Source organism: Penicillium canescens (genome assembly GCF_028828765.1).
Source record: "Penicillium canescens strain IBT 15451 chromosome Unknown utg000003l_segment0_segment0, whole genome shotgun sequence".
NCBI lineage: Eukaryota > Fungi > Ascomycota > Eurotiomycetes > Eurotiales > Aspergillaceae > Penicillium > Penicillium canescens.
This window is the reverse complement of record NW_026703965.1, coordinates 1,987,921-2,010,496: the sequence shown is the minus strand read 5'-3', so window position 1 is coordinate 2,010,496 and position 22,576 is coordinate 1,987,921. Positions and strand designations below refer to the sequence as shown.

The 22,576-nt window shown below is 48.6% G+C and overlaps 8 protein-coding genes across 8 annotated transcripts; 2 read left to right on the top strand and 6 right to left on the bottom strand.

The window, feature by feature from the left end:
- Nucleotides 1–808: 808 nt before the first annotated feature.
- Nucleotides 809–2,108, bottom strand: N7446_004201 (Gfo/Idh/MocA family protein; the record flags this gene model as incomplete). Its single annotated transcript, XM_058512950.1, has 4 exons — nucleotides 809–1,341; nucleotides 1,406–1,936; nucleotides 1,992–2,012; nucleotides 2,078–2,108. 4 exons carry the CDS (start codon nucleotides 2,106–2,108, stop codon nucleotides 809–811), a joined length of 1,116 nt encoding a protein of 371 aa, XP_058374279.1.
- A 794-nt stretch (nucleotides 2,109–2,902) lies between these two features.
- Nucleotides 2,903–4,246, top strand: N7446_004200 (fungal specific transcription factor domain-containing protein; the record flags this gene model as incomplete). Its single annotated transcript, XM_058512949.1, has 1 exon — nucleotides 2,903–4,246. The coding sequence occupies one exon, from the start codon at nucleotides 2,903–2,905 to the stop codon at nucleotides 4,244–4,246; it is 1,344 nt and encodes a 447-aa protein (XP_058374278.1).
- Nucleotides 4,247–4,612: 366 nt separating this feature from the next.
- Nucleotides 4,613–6,645, bottom strand: N7446_004199 (MDR family MFS transporter; the record flags this gene model as incomplete). The annotated part of the gene is made up of 5 exons (XM_058512948.1): nucleotides 4,613–5,718; nucleotides 5,768–5,892; nucleotides 5,944–6,254; nucleotides 6,306–6,335; nucleotides 6,409–6,645. 5 exons carry the CDS (start codon nucleotides 6,643–6,645, stop codon nucleotides 4,613–4,615), a joined length of 1,809 nt encoding a protein of 602 aa, XP_058374277.1.
- Nucleotides 6,646–8,350: 1,705 nt separating this feature from the next.
- N7446_004198 (EF-hand domain-containing protein) lies at nucleotides 8,351–9,545 on the bottom strand (the record flags this gene model as incomplete). The annotated part of the gene is made up of 4 exons (XM_058512947.1): nucleotides 8,351–8,373; nucleotides 8,428–9,373; nucleotides 9,427–9,445; nucleotides 9,505–9,545. The coding sequence occupies 4 exons, from the start codon at nucleotides 9,543–9,545 to the stop codon at nucleotides 8,351–8,353; spliced, it is 1,029 nt and encodes a 342-aa protein (XP_058374276.1).
- A 673-nt stretch (nucleotides 9,546–10,218) lies between these two features.
- N7446_004197 (putative short-chain dehydrogenase/reductase family protein) lies at nucleotides 10,219–11,275 on the bottom strand (the record flags this gene model as incomplete). The annotated part of the gene is made up of 2 exons (XM_058512946.1): nucleotides 10,219–10,342; nucleotides 10,395–11,275. The coding sequence occupies 2 exons, from the start codon at nucleotides 11,273–11,275 to the stop codon at nucleotides 10,219–10,221; spliced, it is 1,005 nt and encodes a 334-aa protein (XP_058374275.1).
- Nucleotides 11,276–13,365: 2,090 nt separating this feature from the next.
- Nucleotides 13,366–13,593, bottom strand: N7446_004196 (tetratricopeptide repeat protein; the record flags this gene model as incomplete). The annotated part of the gene is made up of 1 exon (XM_058512945.1): nucleotides 13,366–13,593. The coding sequence occupies one exon, from the start codon at nucleotides 13,591–13,593 to the stop codon at nucleotides 13,366–13,368; it is 228 nt and encodes a 75-aa protein (XP_058374274.1).
- Nucleotides 13,594–14,078: 485 nt separating this feature from the next.
- Nucleotides 14,079–16,570, top strand: N7446_004195 (Low-affinity potassium transport protein; the record flags this gene model as incomplete). Its single annotated transcript, XM_058512944.1, has 6 exons — nucleotides 14,079–14,348; nucleotides 14,404–15,236; nucleotides 15,340–15,409; nucleotides 15,465–15,532; nucleotides 15,593–15,806; nucleotides 15,863–16,570. 6 exons carry the CDS (start codon nucleotides 14,079–14,081, stop codon nucleotides 16,568–16,570), a joined length of 2,163 nt encoding a protein of 720 aa, XP_058374273.1.
- Nucleotides 16,571–17,939: 1,369 nt separating this feature from the next.
- Nucleotides 17,940–21,702, bottom strand: N7446_004194 (cation-translocating P-type ATPase; the record flags this gene model as incomplete). Its single annotated transcript, XM_058512943.1, has 10 exons — nucleotides 17,940–18,240; nucleotides 18,299–18,616; nucleotides 18,674–19,254; nucleotides 19,320–19,659; nucleotides 19,710–20,104; nucleotides 20,160–20,400; nucleotides 20,467–20,737; nucleotides 20,789–21,290; nucleotides 21,395–21,470; nucleotides 21,524–21,702. 10 exons carry the CDS (start codon nucleotides 21,700–21,702, stop codon nucleotides 17,940–17,942), a joined length of 3,204 nt encoding a protein of 1,067 aa, XP_058374272.1.
- Between the last annotated feature and the right edge of the window lie 874 nt (nucleotides 21,703–22,576).

Here is a 22,576-nt window from a genome sequence, read left to right as displayed (position 1 = left end):
ACTCGGCTGATAAATCGGATTTTCTCAAGTCGGTTCAACGTCGGCGATGTGCCTGTGGGCCTGATCATCAAAGCCCGAGACCTTAACTTGAGTCACGGCTTCGCTGTTATACCTAATTTGTGCATGATTTCCCCAGGAAATTGAAAAGGTAGTATTCCCCGCTTATATCTTGCTTGGCCAAATCAAACCCGCAACTAAGCCCTGAAGGGACGATCTCGGAAAGGAGCGAGAATGAACGCCTCGGCGTCTTTTGCCGCATTCAATTCTCGGCCTGCACTTCCAATTTCGGTAAGTGGAGCCTCGGCCGAGAAAGAATTTACTCGCACAGTTGTCCGAGGCCGTTATCAACTCGCTTAGAACTCCTGTTTGCTTGATTTATCGGAGTTTATAAGATCTATGACGTCGAGTTCTTTACCCTGCAAATATGTTCTGGCCCTAGGTTCTTCTTTATTCTTAATACCATTACATAGATAAATGATGTTTATCCGTACCATATTTCCGTTCTTCTCCTGATGGAAATCTTCTTACGAGAATCGTTCGTTACAAATTTGGTAAATCGTACACTACGTGTCAAACATGGCTCGATGTGTTACTTTCGATAACGGGGAACACAAATTACTGAGAGAGTTGTTTAATGATTGGAGAGGATTAGAGGACTGTCTGCGGAGCATACTATAAAAGGTAACGAGCAAGTGCTTCCTAGCCAAAAATATGTAATATAGAAGCCGAGGGATTCGTTACTGTAATCATATCTCGATATATTAAAGAGCCAATGGGTAATCCGTCGATTCAATGCGCTCTGGATAAGTTAGCCCCCCTGCTGCCGGACTTTATCCATGACTTCCATAATCGTGATGCTCTCATCCCAAGGCAGACTCTCGCTCTCAAGCTTTCCATCGCGCACACAGCGAGCAACTTCATCAGCTTCCCAGAACATACCGCGCGCCCCGCCAGGGACAGGCATATGAACATCTTGGATAGTAGTCGCGTCTCCTGCCTCACTGCTTGGTACTAGACGGTATCGCTCCGGGCGATAGGCAGGTCCAAAAATCTGGATGTGCCCCTTAGTGCCGTGGATTTGGATGGAGGGGCCAGCAGAGCCGCGATTGTCTGGATCCGTAGCAACGCGGAAGGCCGTCATTGCTACAGCGTGTGATGTTCGGCCAGGAAGGGCGCTCGGCGTCGTAGTAGGAAATGTTACGATCATGGTCGTCTCTTCGTCTGCTCCGGTTCCAGGGTACTTCGACATGTGAGAGGTAACCTGTGATGGTGCTTTGCGCTGAGATCGAGGTAGGGTGTGATAAAGAATTTGGAAGACCCAAGTAAGAGCATAAACCCCCACTGCAACATGTTTAGTCAACTATGCATGTATCTCAATAATAACTGCTAAGGATATCACACTTACAGTCAAGGAGCGCGCCGCCAGCCAGGTCCTTGTTTATCATCCGATGGTCGGAATTCCAGGTAGTCTCAGGCTCATCTCCAATGCTCAAATCGGAGACCACACGCAGGACCTCACCAATTGCTCCGGTTTGCACAAGACGTCGCACTTCAATACTCAGCGGAAAGTACCGAGTCCACACAGCTTCCATCAGGAAAAGTCCCTTCTTCATTGCAGTTTCACACAGGATCTTAGCTTGAGCTGCGTTAACGGTAAAGGCCTTCTCACATAGGACATGTTTACCGGCTTCCAGTGCCAGCATCGCATGTTGAAAGTGGTGTGAGTGTGGGGTAGCAATATAAATTACTTGGACGCTGGCATCGTTGACGGCCTCTGCATAAGATCCGTATGTCGCGCATGGCTGGGGAATCTGGAGCCTCTGGACGAATGAATCGGCTGAAGACTTGGATGAAGATGATGCCACAGCGGCTACGGTGTGCGTGACGTCTGCAACTCCTCTTCCAGTCGGATCCCGCAACAAGTCCTCCACGAAGGCTTTCGACCAAATTAGCTTCATCGTACCACCACGAGTGCAGGTTGGACCACTCACTTTCTGCAATGCCGCCGGTGGCTGTAGTATATAGATGTCAGTACGGCCACCTGGATTTCTATAGTTCAAACAGAACCGAGACTGACCAAGAATGCCCCATCGAAGGTTGAAAACCATAATTTATGCTTGAAGACTGCGACAGTATACTGTGACAGTATGCTAGTTCTGAAGTAGGGTGATGTAGATGCGAAATAATTTGGCTTTTACATTCGGAGTCAAGGGATTTAATAGGCAAATATGCGGGGAATTATAAGCCTACTGAAACCCTTGGTTACCTCGAATTGCCGAACACTGATATCACAGCTCCCTGGTATAACAATGATACTATACAGCCAAACATGATCCACTTTGAATAATTTGATTGGCTAATTATTGCCCCACCCCGAACTCTGTCATCGCATCGACCTGCCGGACCCTCAAATGTTAACATCAGAGCAGCATTGAATTTATGAAAACTCAACCTCGAGATTCGATTAAACCAGATGAATACAATAGACCAGATGGAACAAAAAACAAGAGAAAGTGACCCTAAGGCACCTGCCCGTTCCCACCATGGTTGCACAAACTGCCGCCGAAGCAGGGTCAAATGCGACGAGCAAAAGCCAGTCTGCACCCGGTGCTGGCAAAAAGACCTGCAGTGCTCCAGCACTTCTCAACTGAAATGGGAATCAGATTACCGTAATCGTGGGGTCGCCTTTGGCAGGTCTGGGCGTTGGAGCAAAAACTCACCTGAAAAGCGGCAGAGCCCAATCGCATCAAGTTCGACTTTCCCGGAAAGAGCTACCTGGCTTGCAATCCCAAGAGTTGATCCCTGGGCATTTCTAAATAATGACATGTCTTTTGTCCGACGGCTTTATGACGAGGAACAAAACCACACCGAACCACATCTCCTGCCAGCTTTCGATGCAAAAATGGCCATCGGCGAGCAAGAGCCTTGTGAGCTAAAACCATCATCTTCAATGTCACCATTCTCTTTCTCTCAACCTATGGAGATGAATAATGTGTTAATGCAGAACATACGACCATCCCTCCCCCTATTTCCATCACTCGACGAACTGGGAAACCGAGTGCTGTTTGACTATTATATCAACCAAGTATGTCCGCGAACAGTACATAGTCCTCAGTCACAATCACCATTTGCATCTGTCATTCTTCCATATTGTGTATCAGCCTCGCCCACAGTGCTACGAGCAATCCAGGCTTTGGCAGCTTGCCATTGGTCCCAATACGACTCCCAATACAGCAACATCGGCCTGCAATTAAAGTCGCAAGTTCTAAACGACTTTCGAAAGCGAATCAACATCGACCCCTGTTCTCTTGTTGCGGAAGACCCTGAAGTCTTGGTTATCGTGATGTTCCTCTGTCTCTTCGAGATCGTGGATGACTGCGACAAGCAGTGGATTGTCCATCTCCAAGGAGCGAAAGATATTATTCGACTTCGAAGGCGGCAGCAGCGTTTGTTAACAGAGACAAGTGAAAGTATGCCGCAAGATCCGGTATCCTCGTTTACGGAACTTTTCTTCGCTTTTCAAGACGTGATGGGCCGGACCGCTTGTGCAAAAGCGGACCTTTTCGGATCGAGCTATTGGCATGAGGACGATACAACTATAAATCTTTGGATGGGCTGCAGCCCGGCTCTTGTCTCGATCATATTTTCAGTCATGGACTTAAGTCGGTCACGACGGCTCATGATCTCAGATGAGGATCAGGTGACTTTCAATATTCGAGCTGCCACGTTGAGCAATAAGCTGCACACTCTCCGGCAAGAGATTCATACCGATGAAAAAGAAGACCTGACTATTCACAAGATCGCCGAATTGAAACGACTCACTGCTGTTGTCTATCTGAATTGCGCGTTATATGGTGGGCAACCAGCAGAAGACGTGATCAAGACTTACGTTCGGAGGATATTAAAGGAGGTTGTTGAGTTACTAGCTTTAGAATCAGCCTGCCACGTCATCTGGCCTCTTTTCGTTGCCGCTGTAGAACTGGATCCGCTTGATACTGAACTCTGGGCGGACCCGGAGACTGCATCAGTGACAGACGGCAGAAGACTTGTCTTGGAGTTGCTCACTAGGATGGCCAAGAACAGTGTCTCGAGTGTCTCTCGGACGCGCGCGGTTATTGAGCAGGTTTGGAAATCTCGGGACTTTAGTTTGTCTCAGTCTTCTAAGCCGAAACAATCATCTATCACGGTTTTAAACGACTGGGAAAGATATGTTGTGCCAGTGAGTGATGCTTTGAGTTTAGTATAAATTCACCAATTATGTTGGACAAGACTTTCACGTAACATCTAATAGGCTTTATAGTGGATTTTTGCTTCGCACCATTCTAGAGATAGCTTATACAAAATGTTTGTCATACTCATAGCTGTAGCAAAATTTCATTTCATGCATTGTTAAACACTACCTATGAAAAGCAATGATTCTCTACATCCAACATCACAAATGTATGCTCAACATTCAGTAAATCGTGATTCATATGCAAGTAGACCTCCAGATAGAAGTCTGATGGTGAAGATAGAAAACGATATTAGAGACATATGCATTAGCTTTTAAAAATATGTGCGGTGCGACGCGGAGTATAGGAATTAGAAAATATGCAAGTGAAAAGAAGCCAGATTAGGCCTCAATCTCGGGCTTTGACTCGGCCTTGCGCTCTTCGTCGAGCCGCTCCTGACGGGCTCGCTCTTGCTCGGCGAGGCCAGTCTTCTGGAAGGTGTGTTGGCGACTCAACTCACGAGGGCGAATGAAGAGGGAAAGAACAAAGCCGACGCCAGCGACGGCAGTGTAGAAGATCCACATGCGGCTCAGGGCGTGGGTGTAAGCGCCGAGAACGACCTGGCGCTGGGATGTGGTGAGGCTTTCAATGAGGGATCTGGAAGCGCCAGCAAAGGATGCAGAGATGGAGGCGGCAGTTTCGGGTCCAACGGCGGCGAGGAGTTGGTCGGATTGTTGGCCCATGATGTTCTGGTAGATGACGGTTCCCAGAACGACGGAGATGGAGGTGGAGAGCTGGCGGATGAATCCGAATGTGGCGGTTGCTGTGGCCATGTCGGAGGGGCGGATGTTGGCCTGGAACGCGACGAGAGGGGCTTGGAAGTTGGGGCCAATACCGAAACCGGCAATTAGCTGGAATATGATGATACGGGGCCATGAGGCGTAGGGCTTAAGGTCGATGAATAGACCAAATCCGAGAAGCATCAAGGACATGCCTCCCACAATCAACTCGCGGAAGCGGCCTGTCTTCTTCATGGTGACACCGGTAGCCGCGGAGGTAATGGCGAGAGATAGAACCATTGGCAAGACGTAGACACCACTCATGACAGGAGATGCCAGAAGGACAGTTTGGAAGTAAAGCGGCAAATAATATGTACCGGCGATGAAGACGAAGCCGTGGCAGAAACAGACGAGAAGAATGAGGATGTTGTACCACTCATTAAACAGCCGAGGAGGAATGATCGGGAACTTAGCGATTTTCCATTCGCTGAACATTGCCAATGCCCAGACGAACACGCCGAACACGATGAGACAGATGACAGTGACTGAGGCCCAGGGGTATTTCACCCCTCCGAATTCCAGTCCGAAGAGGAACATTAGGGTGCCACCGATGATCAAGAATGTGCCTGCCCAGTCAATAGTACGCAGGCCCGCAATCAACGGGGTCTTGGGCGATTCAATATGAAGGAAGAAAGTTAAGATAGCGAGGGAAATTCCACCGATAGGGACTAAGATCATGTTAGTATGACGTCTAAATCGGCAAAGGATGGCACATACGGTTAAGGTAGAAGCACCATCTCCAGGTAGCAGAACTACCGGAAAAGGCACCGCCAATGACTGGTCCCAATGCACCTGCAACGGCCCAAGTCGCTCCAAAGAGACCGTAGTACATGGGACGATCTCTGGATTAGAGTCAGTTGCATTCCAAATGTAAATAACGGGGGTTATCATACCTCACACTGAACATATCAGTAACACTGATGTTGGCAAGGATAATAATACCACCGCCGCCAACACCTTGAACAGCACGACCCGCCACAATCATGGCCATGTTCTTCGCCAAGGCGCAGATCAAGCTGCCAACCAGGAAGGCAACATTGGCCAGCAAAATAATATTCTTTCTGCCCCAGATGTCACTGAGCTTGCCCCACAGTGGAATACAAGCAGCATTTGCCAAGAGGTAAGATGAGGCGATCCATGAGTACCCGCTCTCAGACGCGTGGAATTGTGAAGCGATAACGGGCAGTGCAGTGGAAATAATCGTCTGCAAGATCGTTAGAAAAATCCACGACGTAAGGGGTAGGATCTGACATACCATATCGAGAGCGGCGAGGAACAAGACCAACTGGAATGCGACCTATTAGCTTTCTCCGCTTTTTCCAATAGGACGCGCCATTATGCGCGACACATTGACTTACGCATAGCGCTGTCATCACGATGACGATCTTCTTTTTGCCCATCTTGGCTGCTTGGGAGGGTGTGCGGTCCAGAGGCTGGCCTGTCGCGGTCTTCTCCATCGCATTCTCCGCATCGTCGGGTGGAGAGGGTGTTTCTGTCGGGGATTGCTCGGGCGCATCGACGGGCGCTTTCTCTGGATGAGCCAGCTCGAAAGCTGTGTCGGCGCTCGAAGCGTCCTGGCGGTGATGTTCGCTCATGATGAGTGAGGAAGGAAGAAAAAGAGGGCGGAGTTTTCCTGGAAACGGGGATTAAAGAAGAGCCCGATCCGTCAATAGTAGCCGACAGGTCAAAGCTGTCGCAAATATGTGTAACTGTCAAACTGGCATGACTAGACTAAATAAAAGAAGAAGCGAAAAAAGCAAAGAGGCGTCGGACAGCGTATTTTCGGAGTTTAAACACAAATCGGACATGTTTAAGCCGAATAAAATTAGATGGCAGTGGAGCCGGTGTCGGCTGTTCGTTAACCACCGACACCGACGCTAACATCTTCAATATTCGCTTTTTCCTATTAAGTTACTCACATTTTAGGGAAACTGCGACTGGTTGAATAGCCGAGGCCCAAGCAATCAAATCCACTGTCGATCGACGCCAAGCTAGATCGGGGCCAATCTTTACTGGAGAATTTTGTAGCTTAAATCGCTTAGAGTGAGATGACAGCTCTAATCCAGATCAAGTGTCTATGAGCGTCATCTCTCCTACCAGACCTCCTATTTACATTGCCTAGGCAGCCGTGGTGTTTTATGTGTATATAGGTCGCCATACCTAGGCTATAGATGCCTCTATTAATGTCTATATAGCTTCATCAGGCTATTTACAATCTATATAGAGATATTGTACTAGTAAGCGGGTATAGCTGGAATAGACATAAAGCAATCCCTCATAATGACCGCATCGAAGCTTGCCAACCTCATCTCATAAGACCGAGTGAATAACCATCATCATATCCCCCATACTCCCCAAACACCAAGATGTCCAAACCACTCAAAGTCCACCTACAAGAGCTAACAAAACCAAAAGCCACCAGAGACATCTTCCAATCAATAAAATCGCATCTCCAAAAGCGTCCAAAACCAAAAAATGCCATCTTCAACATAGACGACAAAACCATCTACCAAATCTGCCACTACCTCGACCTAGTAGACCAAGCATGCTTATCACTAAGCTGCAGGAAATACCTCTACCTCCTGGCTTCAATCCGAACCCACAAAGACCTCTACAAACGACCATACTATTCCAACAGACATGCCATCCGACCAAGCAATCGATCCTCCCTCTCAGACACCCAACTAGCGAAACTTTGCGTCCGACTACAAAATGAGGACTGGGTGTTTTGCAGAACGTGTCGCAGACTTCATACTCGTGATGCGTGGGATAGGCAGGAGTACGTGAGACGGGTGAGGGAACGGGAGCAGAAGAGGGAGAGGATGAGGAGGAGAATCGGGCTTCTGCGTATGTTCCTGATCAGTCCGCTATGTTGATGATGACTATGGCTATGATGGAGAGTGATTATTGCCTATAACTATTAGTAGATTGATTGTGGGTTTGGTTGTTGTTACTCATTAGATCGACAAGTGTCTCCTGGGGCTATAGAGAGATAGCTATTTGCTTTTGTTTACGGGATCTGTTGGCCTACTTTGTACTTTTATATGTGATCTATATACCATCGTAAGACACATGAAGCCTAGGCAGTAATGCTTTTACCGGTAAAAGATTGGATTAGATCGCATTGGCATGAAGACCTTCATAATTCAATAACTCCTAGATGACATGCAATGACCAACGTATTTTTCGAATGACTCTATGACCAAAGCAACATGGGGGGATAGGGGTATAATAGAGAAAAACGACAGCGTAAAGACCAGCAAATGACAACCAGAAATATAATGACAGCGCCAGAATGCATTAATCCTGCAATTGAAGAATTTCTGAACCAAGTTAGCCATCCATCCAGACCAAAGACCAAAGCCAAAAGAACTTACCAGTCAAAAACTCCTCAAAACTAACAGTAATATACCCATCCCGATCCTCATCATACCGCTTAAACACATCAGTCATACGCTTCAGACTGATACAAGCCTGAACAAAAAGATCAAAGCTCATCCCATTCCGAGTAGGATCCTTAGGCGCAACCCCCATCTGCTTAGTCTTACTCTCAAAGACGCCAAAGATAACAGCCACAAACTTTGGACTGAGTCTATACCCGAAGGCAACCAGCGCATTCTCAAACTCCGTCAAACTAATGCGCCCACTGCGATCTTCGTCAAACCGATCAAACAGCTCCCGCCACGCAGCCAGATACCGCCACAGCGAAACGAACTCGTCGAAGTTGATTGTCCCGCTGCCGTCGCGGTCGAACATGCGGATCATCATCTTTACCGTGCGCGGGTGGAAGGACGTGTAGTCGCCGTTCACCAGTGCCGAACCGAGTTCTTGCTCGGTCAGCGTGCTGGACTGGGAGACGTTCGCGGCGCGGAAAAGTGGGTAGAGTTGTTGCGGGTCATTGCTGGGTGCTGTGAGAGGTGGTGGGACGGGTGATTGGGGCGGGCGAGATTGGGGCGGGGGTCTGTTGCGCTGTGGCTGGACTGGGGGTGGACCGAAGCCGTAGTTCTGCGGTGGTGGAGAGGGGTGGAGCGGGTGAGGCTGTGGGCGCTGCTGGTTTTGCGTGTGGCTCTGGGTTAGGGGTGCTGGGTTGTTCCCTTGCGAGGGTCGGCCGCTGTACGAGTGGTGGGTTTGGGACTCGACGCGCGGGGGAGGGGTTGAGTAGGGGTGTTGTGGTGGCGGTGCGCTGGAGACTGGGACTCGAGGTGGGACTCCGCTGTGGCCTGTTTGTGCTGGTGGGCGTGAGGGCAGGGGCTTCTGGCTGTGGTTTTGACTTGAGCTTTGGTTTTGGTTTGCCATGGTCATGGAGCCTAGCATCTGCGCGACCTGATTGATAGTTAATAGCTAATATGGGAGATTCCACGGGGCGATTGAAGTACCTGCTCGGGCTCAGCATGACTATATCAGGTTCAGTTAATGATCGCGAGTTTCTGTAAAGGTTGCGATTGGGCACTTACGCTGGCAGCGCATCGGGGTTGTAGGATTTGTTGTAGGCCATGGTGGGAGGTGACGCAATGCAGGGCGGGAGGTCGCGACAGCCTCACGTATGGATGTAGCGTGTGACAGTAAGAATGAGAGAAGAAGAAAGAAAAGGAGTCAGGAGGATAGGTAGACGTCAAAGCGGAGCTCCGTGGGGCAATTTACGAACGACTTTTAGCGCGCCAAGTGATAATGACGGGGTTGAAGTTGCAATGTGGCTCGGATAGTTGCTGAGTACATGCCGAAACTACTATATCGAGGCCTAATAGGCTCGTATTGTGCTCCCTACATGGTCCTTGTCCTATTTGTGGCTTTGACCCTGTTCTTAACATCAGCCCTATTGTCCCGCTCTATAAATAATTTAGCCGCAATGTCCCCAAGGACCCGCTGCGAGGCTTCGTGTTCGTATAACTCTTGTCAGCCCGATCGTACTTTGATATTACATCTTATTTTCTTCTCTTTTTTTTAATTATCATTTGAAGATCAGATTCTCCTCTGGCACTACAATCACTAGTCCAAACATTCAAGATTCAAAAGAAAAAAGAAGACAGTAACTACATCAGAGAGCAGAGACTAAATAAACAGGGGTATCTTCGCTTGATGATGCTACAGATAAAGAGAACGCTTTTAGCTTTTAGAAACAGCCGCACAACAATTTTGAGCCTCACCAGCTCAGTGCCCCCACCAAGCGCTTAAATTCCCCCGAATGCAACGTCCACCTCGGGCGCCTGCTCACCCAACACTTCAATGATCTCCTTCCATGCCTTCTCCTGAAGTTCCACGCCCTCTGCCAGGCATGTAAGAGCATTCGACTCGCTGGGAAACCATTAGCATTGATACAATACACCAGGATATGGGTCTAACTTACTCGAGGTAGCCATCACTACGCCAGCACTTTCCCTGGGACTCAACACCTTGGTACGTTGCGCTAACTAGTGAGCGGCTGCCTTGCTCAGCGGTCCGGGCGAATAGCTTGAACAGAATCCAGACGATCCACTGCTCGTACCACTTATCGTACTGGCGACCAAGGCCCGAGGCGCAGAGACCTGGGCTCACAGTGTTGACAATGATGGGGTGGGTCCCATCTGCGTTGCGGACATAATTGGCAATACGCTTCATCACAATTTCAAGTAGCAGCTTCGAGATGCCGTATTGTTTGGGCCCCTTGAACCTCTCGGGGTTGTTCACGTGCTCCAATAGCAGGGTATCGGTACGCACGCTCTCAGCCTGTACTCGAACAAACTGCTGACTAGAAACCACGGTCAAATGAGAGGGATTGGCGTCATAGGCGCTGCTCTTTAGCTTGGGGAGCAGAAGCATGGCTAGCAGAGAGGTGGACAGTGTGTTGACCTGCAGGGTTTCCTCCCAGCCTTCGGGAGATTTGTTGTAGTCGCGGTTCCACAGTCCGGCGTTCAGCAAGGCAATATCAAGACGAGGCAGTTCGGTGTTGGCACGCTCCGCAAACTTCTTGACACTGGCGAAGTTGTTCATTTCGAGTTCCCACACTTTGATGACATCGCAGCGGTTGGTCAACTTTTCAATCTCGGCCTTGGCCTTGCGACCCCGCTCCACGCTGCGACTGCCGATGATCAGAGACTCGACTCCGAGGTTGAGGATTTTGACGGCAGCTTCGAAACCGAGACCCGAGGTAGCGCCCGTCAAGAGGACGGTCTTTCCAGCGAAAGAGATGCCCTGAGGGTCTGTAGGAGGGGTGTACTGCATCTTGAGCAAACGGAAGAGGCCTGCCATCTTGGCTCTTGACGGACACAACGGAGTATCAGGCGTGTCAGAAGGAGGTGCAACGCAAGGACAAAACGCCTCAGATGAACAGCACGGGCGATAAGCGATAAGCGATAAGCGATAAGTATAACCGCAAACGGGCACAGCAAATATGAACGATGGATACGATTGATAGAAGAATGGAAAATGATGAAAAAGAAGAGGAGGAATACGATCACAAGCTGAAATGGCCGCAGTCACGGGGATTACGGGGATCCAAGCCGGTCGGGCCAAATGTTTCATACAAATGTTATGCCGGCTTCCCGTTAAGGCAACCCCAATTGCTTCCCCGGGCACGGGTACGACACGGGTATCCCCTTCCCCGCACACCCCTTGTTCACGTAAGTACCAGACGCGGCATATCCATGAGAATCATCTTGAATGTTTATGCTCATGCTCCTCATTCCTGTTTACTATGGCATCAAAATCCATTTGGCATGAATAGTCCAATGATTAAAGAGTCGCCATCCGAAAAGCTGAGCAAGGAAAATGCATACTTAGATAGATAACAAAGAACATGCCATATGGTTATCACCGCATGGACCAGTGAGCTACTCAGGTGTTCTTTATAACTGCTTAGCAAGCTCTAAAGACAAGACGGGCCAAAGGCTCCCACCCACTGCCCGTTATTTCCATCCCTAGTATGGGCTAGCTTCTTTCTTAAGATACATCAAGGTTATATAATCGTACAGACAAATCATTTCAATGAAATAACAATTTTCTTCACTTTGAATATTACACGCAAGTCCGACCAGATCTTAGGCTCCACTGATAAGTCGGTGAATTTGGTTTGATGTATTGTGAGACAGGAGGTGAATATCGCAGCTGCCACCACAATATATCACACGTACTACAGTATTACAGTACAATGCTAGTTACTGCTGTTATTCGCCACCCTCCACGTTCCAAAAATAAGCGTATCATCTCCGGGCTCGGACCCTATATACCGCATTCCCAACTCGCTGGGTTAATGGGACCGACGCTCAGTGATGAGATTCTCAATACGGTTGCGAATGTCATGGCAGATAGCCCGTACAGCCACTAGGCCTTACCCGGCGGGGTTGTCAATTTGCCAGTCGAGAAAGGGCCTGCCAGCAAAGAAAGGGCAGACATCCCACAATCCATGGGAGGGAATGATTCTCGTTGGATTGGCTAGATATATCGCCACGGCAAGCCACTTCGCTCCATGTTATGCCCCTCAACTAAGATGATCTTGCTCGTAGGTTCTCGTCGCAATGAGGACCAAAATGGCGGCAAAGATGGCTGGTATGGCGTAGACAGGGTGGTAGTGGAGATTTCTTTGCCAAAGGGTGACCGGAACTTGGACTATGCTTCCAGGTAATAGGCCAGCGTCTCTGCGTTGGAGCATATTTGGTCGAGCAGACCAGCCCCAAACCCTTGCGCCGACTACAGAATTTGCAGCAATATCGGTTCAAACCAAGTTGAGAATTTTCGAGGTAGTGGAAGGACTCTCTGTAAGACTTTGCCATTTGAAAAATAACGCCACACTCGTTTGGCCACTGTAGTCACCTAGATCGGAGACAGAAGAGTCAAGGAAGGATCCCGTATTCCGCCCAATCGCGAAAACGGGCCGTACGGGCTTGGCTATGGAATTGGCTGCCAGCTATGTTATCATTGATCATTCCAAACGAGGCATCGTCTGTTGATTCTGGTAGCCAAAGAAACTCTCGTTGGATCGTTTGGATTCCGGGACCATCCACGTATTCAGGCGACACCAGACCCCAACGCGGTTTGACAGTTTTTATGGTGAGGTCCTGTCGGTGCTCAACTGCCCATATAGGGAGACCTTCGTCTTGGCCGAAAGTTTTATCATGGATATCGAGAATGCGAAGGTCTTTAAAGCCGGTTGATCCATTACATGAGAAATCAACAGTTTTGATCACAGCCTTGTTGGCAGTCGCGCAACCAAACAATGGTATTGTCCAATTCGATCCCGGGTAAATTGTTGCGTCTGCGCCAATTTCGCTTAGACGATTTCCAAGATTATCCAAATACATAGCTCGGTCAGGATGGTCTAACGACGTGGCATCGACAGCTTGTCAGCCTATCAGGATAGCCTCCTCGAGGTCTGTCACTGCTCCAGTCGGGGAGTATCTGTCGCCTGGTCGAATCCCGAGATTATCCAGATACATAGCTCGGTCAGGATGGTCTAACGAAGTGGCATCGACAGCTTGTCGGCCTATCAGGATAGCCTCCTCGAGGTCTGTCACTGCTCCAGTCCGGGAGTATCTGTCGCCTAGTCGAATCCCGAGATTATCCAAATACATAGCACGGAGTGAATGATCTAAGATAGTAGCATCGACAGCTTGCTTCGCTACTCGAATAGACACGATGCGCGTTCCTATTGGGGGACTGACTCCTAATATACCGCTGACTATGTCGGGGCGCTAAATCGAATGGGAAGAGGAAATCCTTTAACATTAGACAAACCGATGATGTAATATACTTCCAATCTGGGTCTAGTGGTTCTCTGGACATAGGTAAGAGAGAGGTAAGTCAGATCCCCTGCAGGCTCGACTGGGGGGCCAGTTGTTAGTGTTTGAGTCCATTCGCGATTCACAATCCCGACCGCGCGGTCGGAGGCCAACGAGCCAATTAGGGGGAACACCTCTTTCATCCAATCTCATCTCCCCCGTCATCTGCACTTTTCTCTCCCGCGTCGCACGCTCAAGCTGGACTCGGATGACTATATAAAGATGACTATATAAAAAGAGCTTTAGAGCACTGACATGAAAGTGCTCCTTTCTCCATAATGGGGGGACTCAACTACCAGGTGATGAGGGCCTATCTTCCCCGGATACGGTTTCTCACGGTCCATTATGCCTACTTCATTGGGCTCTCTTTCATTACCTCCGCCATCTTCTGGGGCACCTCTTCCCCTGCCCAGAGTGTGCGATACATTGACTCGTTATACTTAACTACCAGCGCCATGACCCTCGCGGGCATGAATACGGTGAACCTGTCTACACTCAATACATTCCAACAAGTCCTGTTGTTCTTCCTGATAATATCTGGATCTGCAGTAAGAATAACAATGACCCCTATCTTCCAATGATGCCGAGACTAATACGACGTAGATCTGGGTGTCCATCGCCATGGTGCTTGTTCGCAAACGTGCCTTTGAAAAAAGGTTTGGGGAGATTGTGAAAGCAGAGCATCTTCAAAGAAAAGCACAGAGCCGGATTGGGTTTGGCCGTGCACTAACGCGGTCGCGCTCTTTCTCCCGACAGTCCACTATGCCCCAGGAACGTACTTGGCTGCCAGGACTTCTACCCATGCTCCGGTCTCCGAGTTGGGGAGCACCAGTTGACCCTAGCCGTAGTTCTCAACCCGCAAGCTCGGGGAAAAGGGACCTGGTATTAGAGCCCAGACCTGGTCATACTGATGCTGGACAACCAGTCCAGCAACCGAACCAGGATGTTTCAGAAGGAGGAAACGGTGCCGAGTCTGTGGCTCCTGATGAAGGACTGCCTAATGAAGACGTTCTCAGGGAGCAAACGAGCAACACTGATACCGATGCTCATATTGCATTCACTTCCGTCGCAAGGAATGGCTCTGAAGAACTACAATCCAACCCACTACGCCGACGCATGCTGTCCCCGTATACAAATGTTCTGAATCGCTCTAATACGCTCGGCGAAATGGAGCAGGGCCCATCCGCTGAGGACTCTGATGGAGGTGATCTTCATTTGAACCTTCTTCACAAATTGCGCCGCAACTCTACATTCTACAATCTCACCGAAGCTGAGCGACAAAAGCTTGGAGGTGCCGAGTATCGAGCAGTCTCCTTGTTGGCTGTCATCGTGCCGATCTACTTTTTTCTCTGGCAGCTGCTCGGTGGCTTAGGTCTGGGAGCGTATATCGCGAGGAACAAAGCGTCAGAGGCCGAGTCTAACGGTCTGAATCCTTGGTTTGTTATCATCTTTATCCCCTGCTCTCCGAATGTCTATCATAGCACGCTCGACGCTAAATGCCTGTCATGGTGTTTCTAACCTTGGTCTCTTTCGAATTAGGTGGACCGGCTTCTTTTTTGCAGTATCTGCTTTCAACAACTCTGGCATGAGTATTCTCGATGCGAATATGGTGGGTGGTTCATTTATCTCCCCAAGCAACCAGACATGTCTAATCCTCTGTTAAGGTTCCCTTTCAAACGTCGACCTATATGCTCATCACAATGGGCTTATTGATCCTGGCTGGCAACACCTGGTAAGAAACGCCATTCTGGGCCTCTGTATTGATTCCTAGTGTGCTTATAAAGTTCCACAGCTATCCGATATTTTTGCGATGGATATTACGCGCTATCCGTCTCATGCTTTCAGATCATGAGCATTTTGATCAGTTCCGTGACACATTAAACTTCCTCCTGGACCATCCAAGGCGATCTTATACCACTTTGTTTCCTTCTGCCCATACTTGGTGGCTGCTTCTCTCTGTAATCGTACTGAATGGTATAGACTGGCTAGCATTCGAAGTACTCAATGTAAGTCCCTCGACCACCCAATCATGCCGATCTGTTATAATGAACCCCCAAAATAGATAGACAATCCGGCAGTGGACGCCATCCCGCGGGGATCGCGCGTGTTGGACGGACTTTTCCAAGCCTTGTGTGTTCGAAGCGGAGGCTTCTATGTGGTCAGTATCTCAGCCCTCCAGCTAGGGACGCAAGTAATCTACGTGGTGATGATGTATATTTCAGTCTATCCAGTTGTGATTACGATGCGGCATTCCAATGTATACGAAGAGAGGAGTCTGGGAATTTATGCAGATGACCCGTCCGCGAACGAGGATGATCAGGACTCACCCTCAGAATCCTCCAGAAGTCGTCTGTTCATGATGCCCGCCTCTGGAAGGATTTATTTTATCCGCCATCAGCTACGAGCTCAGCTGGCATATGACCTATGGTGGATTGCGTTGGCTGTGATCGTAATCTGCATCGTGGAGGCAGGCCAATTTACCCGTGATCCTGTCACTTTCTCAGCGTTCAACATTATCTTCGAAACAGTGAGTGCCTATGGAAGTGTCGGGATCAGTACGGGCCTTCCAAACCAACTTTACAGTTTCTCTGGGGCCTGGCATACCTTGAGCAAGCTTGTTCTTTGTGCTGTGATGATTCGGGGCCGCCATCGAGGTCTGCCGGTCGCGATTGACAAGGCGATTATGTTACCGAGCGACAAACTCATTAGAGCGGAAGAAGAAGATGCTCAGATCAGGATGGAACGAACGATGAGCCGCAGAACTCGATGAAAACCGCTGATTGGTCATTGAAAGCACCAGTCTCGCGAAGAGTGTTGATACGAAATGGTGCCGATCCGCTATGGAGAAACAGTCTGGGAGAAAACCTGGCTCATGTCCACATGCATTCTTTTGTGGAGGATTACCAAGTTCTTCGAATCTTGTAATATTCCGGTCTCGGTCTATTTTCCATGGACCACAGCGAAAAATTAATAGATTCCCTGCACGGCTGCTGTTTCCCATGTCTTTATCAGCCTGATCTTGATGGACTGACACCCCTTTTGTACGCAGAAAAATGCGCCAGTGAACAGTTTGAGGATGAAAACCGCAGTGATCAAAGCAGGAAAATAACTCTAGAGTTCTTGCGAATGATGGAGGGAAACATCGGTGGAAGACGAGGTCGGAAATTAAGGATTACATGCTATGCTATGGATTTCGAACCAGCTAGTCTTACATATTCAACAGAATATTAATGGGATTGTCAGTCATAGATATCGTCGCAAAAAATGCCATGCAGAAAGAAAAAGCTTGTTTGAGAAGCACAGTACATTTCCGCAAAGCTAAATTAGATATATCAATGGAAATGCGGAGAATAACTGTGTGTGTCACGTGTTGGTGTCACCTCCTATCCTGTACACCCGCCTAACTAGCAGCCTAGCATCTCATAATGGTTCTAGTTGGACAAAGAAGTGCTCCGGACAGGCGAAAACGCACCGCGAACCAATGAGAGATGCAGAGCGAATGAGGGGACTGAGGCACCGTGCTGAGAATCAGGTGACTCAGCAATTCGTCCTATCTCATCACTGCCGGCCCCAATGTTGGGGGTGGTCCGACCTGCATACTAGCAGGAGTCTCTTGACCGCTTAACGAAGCCATTGAAGCTTCCCAAAATATGAGAAAGCTCTCCTTTTAGGGTCTTACGTACCCACGGAGCCTGGAAAGATGCAAGTATTGGATTCTGTCTTCCAGACGGAACTAGCATGAATAGCGTCATGCTTCCCGTATTCCATAGGTAATAAGACCATTTAATATATGCTTTTCTTCCCTATATTCTTCTTTCTCAACATATCGCAGGCCCAGAGAATAGAATGTCAAGACTGGGCATTGTATTTATGTTCGTTTGCTTTTTGATTTCCTGTTCCCTTCCGTTCCTTTTATGTATTCAAACTTTCCTCGCACTCTTTTTATTTCAGTATTACTTTTCCTTATCTCTCCCTGCTTAAAGTTGCCCCCAGAAAGAAGGCCTCCACGGAGAAGTCGAATGGCCCTCTCAAATCTTAAGTAGCTTTGAAAACAGAAAATGAATATGTCAATGTGATAGACGTCTTCTGTCACAACGCACTGTTGCAGACTTTCTGTCGTCACCCTGAGTGACAATTAGTTACCAAGCCATCTTGGCCAGCAATCCGTTGGGCCAGCGGCGAACAGCGGCTTTTCGTGTTTCATCCAGACACAAGAGTCCAAGCCCCAGAGCAGCAGGGAGGAAATAGTGCTCGGCAGGAATACCCGAGGTACTAAGGGCTGTCTGAAGACTAGGAATGTAGAGCCAAATCACGGAAATTCCCAGCGCAAATGCGATAGCAGGGAACAAGTACAGGTTCTGTGTCGGCTTATTGAATATTGGAGGGTGTTGGAAAATCGACAGATGGCGCGTTCGTACTGCCATCAAGTTGAACCATTGCCTGGGAAGAATCAGCGCGGGGTTCGAGGGGAATGCACACCAGGCGATAAAAGACTCACATGATCACAAGATTGACGAAGTAGATTGAGCTTGCTTCGTTGACTTTCGCAGTGTAGTAGTCTGAATCAACACCTGGCGGCAATTCACCGAACTTAAACCACAAATCCGAGAAGTGTATTCCGTTCCTTTGTAGATACCAGAAAGCCATGGTAAATGACAAGGCTGTCTCGATCATGCCAATGAAAGCGTAAGAATGGAACATAAGTTGCCAGTTGACCAGGCGTGTTTTGGTCGGATGCCTTGGCGGGCGGAAAAGGACGTCTGCTTCTGGGGCCTCGTATGCAAGGGCCACAGCGGCGGCACAGTCCGTGAAACAACTGCCAAATAGGTCAGATTGGGACACATTACGAGAATTGCTCGAGGCTTCTGCTTACCAGATGATGATCATCAGGAAAGATGAGAGAATCTGAGGAATTCCGAAGATTAGGTTGCAGAACACGGGCCAGAATTCAGACCATGAGCCAGCCGGTAGAAGATATGCGACTGTCTTCTTGAGGTTGTCAAAGACCACACGTCCATACCGCACAGCCTCGACAATCGCAGCGAATGAATCAAGCAAAACCATATCCGCAGCTTCGATGGCGATGTCGGAACCGGTGGCGAGACTGATACCAATATCAGCAGCTTTGAGAGCAGGAGCATCATTGACGCCGTCTCCGGTCATACCGACGACCTCTTCCCTGGATTGAATCTCACGCACAATGCGCAGTTTCTGGTTGGGAGTAGTACGAGAGAATACAATCTCGGGATACTTGCACAACTGCTCCCACTGATACTCGTTGAGAGCCATCAAGTCTGGGCCACTTACAAGCAAAGCAGCTTGGGATATATCCACGTGCTTCTCGATTGAAGTTGGGGACTTGCGAAGAGCTGACGCATCATGGATCGAATCTGTGGTAACAATACCGCACTGCCGGGCAATAGCCAGGGCTGTGAGACCAAAGTCGCCAGTGACCTATGCCTCATGATTAGCGATACATTTTCGTCTGTTAGAAAAAGAAATCTACATGCCATGAAGACCCGGATTTGGGCTTGGCGCAGGATTCGAATGACCTCTGGGATTTCAGATCGTGGCGGGTCAATTAAACCCACCAAACCAACCAGAGTGAGGCCTGTCCTGGCTTCGCGAAGCATTTGGATCTCAAACTCCGAGGAGCTTAGTTCAGCCAGTATACTGTCCTTTGCGAGAACCTTCCGAGCAAGCAAAATTACCCGTTTTCCCTCAGAAGACCATTGATCCTTTAAGCGCTTTATGGCCGCCAGATCAATTTCGGTTAAAGGCTTTATTTCGCCGTCAGGGCACAAGACTTGCGAGCATCGCTCAATCAAGATATCTGGGGCTCCTTTGATGGTGAACAGACTAGAAAGCATTAGCACCCCTTTGTTTTCCGCAAAGCCAACGAAACTTACATGTCGCTGGAATCAAATTTGCTGGATTCGACGGGAGAGAGACAAGATGCAGTCGCTTGAAGATTGACTGGCTTCATTGCTTTGATCATAAATTTGTTCTTGCTGTCAAAGGCAAGATTGAAAATTGTATGCCAAGATTTGCGAAGCTCAGTGACAGAACCCAGACTCTCAGAAAATCTCAGAATTGCTTGATCAGTAGCATCACCGAAAATGCGCCGCTCGCTAAGGGGAACTTCAGTTGATTCACAATCAAATTCAGCAGCATTGCAAAGGCCTGCAACAGCCTGGAGCTGTTGGAGAACAGGACGATTCAATTTGACGGCTGCGTGCTCGCCCGTGGCATCCAATGTAGATGTTGTCAGTTGCACAACATATTCTGTCACAGCCATTCGATTCTGAAAAAGCAGGTTAGTATATGCATGACCTTTTTATCTTAAGATATATGCCCACCCTAGTCAATGTGCCAGTCTTGTCAGTACAGATGACCGACACCGATCCCAAAGTCTCTACGGTCTTGAGAGATTTGCACAGGACCTTGTTCTTTTTCATCAAATTTGCTGTAATGGTTAAGCTCGCGGTGACTGCAATTGGAAGGCCCTCGGGTATATAAGCGATGGCAACGCTCACACAGTCAATAATGAGCGTGGGCACATTAATATAGTCGGGATGTTTCTGGTGAAGCCAACCACCCCTAGGACGAAGTTAGACACATGTCGCTCAGATAAGTGTCGAATCCAAACAGTATGGATAGACATACCAAACAGCAGCCAGAATAACAATCCAGGTCACCATTATGATAGCGATGAGAGCCACAAAACGCATGACTTCCTTTTCAATAGTAGTGAGACCGGTCTTTGGCTCACCCGCCAACTTGGCAATTCGACCAAAAACCGTCGAGTCACCGGTAGCAACGACAATACCAACTCCCTGACCAGAGACGCAATGAGTTCCTTGAAGGCCGATGCATCTTGTCTCAAGATAATTGTCAGACGAAGTCTCCGTGCTGCCCTTGATTGGGCTTGACTCTCCTACGTGCCTGGTGAGTATGAATTCCCACGAATAAAATGCAATATACTTACCGGTGACAACAGATCTGTCCACATTCAGATCATGTGAGACCTCAATAAACCGAACATCAGCCGGAATCTTGTTACCTGCTTTGACAATCAAAGTGTCTCCGGGAACGAGGTCAGAAGCAGGAATCTCTACCCGAGAACCGCCGCGAAGAATTAGACATGACTCTGGGAGCATTGCTGTGATCGAGGCCATCACACGAGAAGATGAATAATCCTGCCAGGCATTGAAAGCAGCCTGAATGACGAATACCGCGATAAGGACAATACCCAAAGCCAGGTTTGCAACCGCAGGGGGCTGACCCAGCGGCTTCCATGAGACGAAGACTAAGATTCCGCCAAGGAGCAGAATCGACCCAAATCCCTTGAAGAAATATCCAAAAACCTTCCAGAACCAGGGGTTTGGTAGCGGCGAAATTTCGTTCCGGCCATACTTCTGTAATCGTTCCTTGGCCGAAGCTTCAGAGAGGCCCATCCCTGCATCCACCTTGAGACGTTTGTGGATTTCCTGAATAGACAGCGTGTGCCAGTCGACATTTTGCCATTCTGCTCCAATTCTTCACGTTAGAGCCGTAGGTATCAAGATGAGGAGACATTAGAACGAAAACGCACCTTCGACCATCTTATCCTTCCCCCCTGGAGTTTAAGCCGCCGCTTTCTTTCGCCCTCATCCTCAATCTCGAATGAACTATCCCGATAATATTAGCCAGTAAGGTATTAGATGGGAAAATTGCATCATACAGGCTGCGATATTCGATCGGAATGGCAGACTTCGGATCGATTGTTCTTTGGCTTGGGCGCCGGTGGATCTTCTTTTTCATTTCCCCGTCGCTCGCAATGGCTTGGGGTGCCCCCGTGATACAATCACCAGCCTCTTCATCGCCAGTCTTCCAACGCAAAATTGACCTTGGATTTACCATCCTGCCAAATATGAGATCTGTCACAGGAGAGAGAGCGGTCAAGGATGGAGAACAGGGAATCGTCGCACCCATGGAGAACCTTTATAGCCTTTCGTCTATGTTTCTTCCAATCTTTTAATTGTCTCATTGAACCGGAATCGGGGCTTTTCTCGATCGCAGTGCCTGGCTGGCGCTGTTGAGGTGTTTGAGATACCCAATCGGATGCAAATAAGGACTCTTAACTTCTATGACAGATTCAACCGCGCCACACGTCAAAATGCCAGCCACGGGATTGCGAGTCCACGTGGGATTCCCATTTAGAAGTATTCCCCAAATTAAAGAATTGACTATCTCGCAACTGCGAAATAAAAGCTATCGTGTCATGTATAAACGTAGCCTTAAGTTACATACTTGATCGACACTGTTCGGAGGATTACCTCGCAGATCAGGATAAGACTGAATACGAGGAGCGATACTTCGTTTTACCCCTTCCTTTCTACTTTTTTTTGAAAGCTGACGGCTGATGGCTAAAGTAGCGCGTCTAGTTCCTGGCAAGAAAGGCGTTGGCCCCCAAGAGAAATTTAATTCAACCAATGGCCAAAGTAGCTCGTCCAGTTCCTGGCAAGAAAGGCGTTGGCCCCCAAGAGAAATTTAACTCAACCAATGGCTGAGGGTGGGGAGAGGGACTGCGCTCATAAAAAATAACAGCCGCAGTCTGCGCTGGTACCCTTGTACATTGGAAACACTTCCGAGGACCCGACCAATGAAGTATACATGTGGCTTGTAAAGAAGCGAGGTAATCGTCAAAGTGAATTCTCCCGAGCCTGATAGCTTGTTCTCGGCCAGTATCACTGAGACATGTAACTTACGTTTTCAAGAGCCTGGATGTAACCAT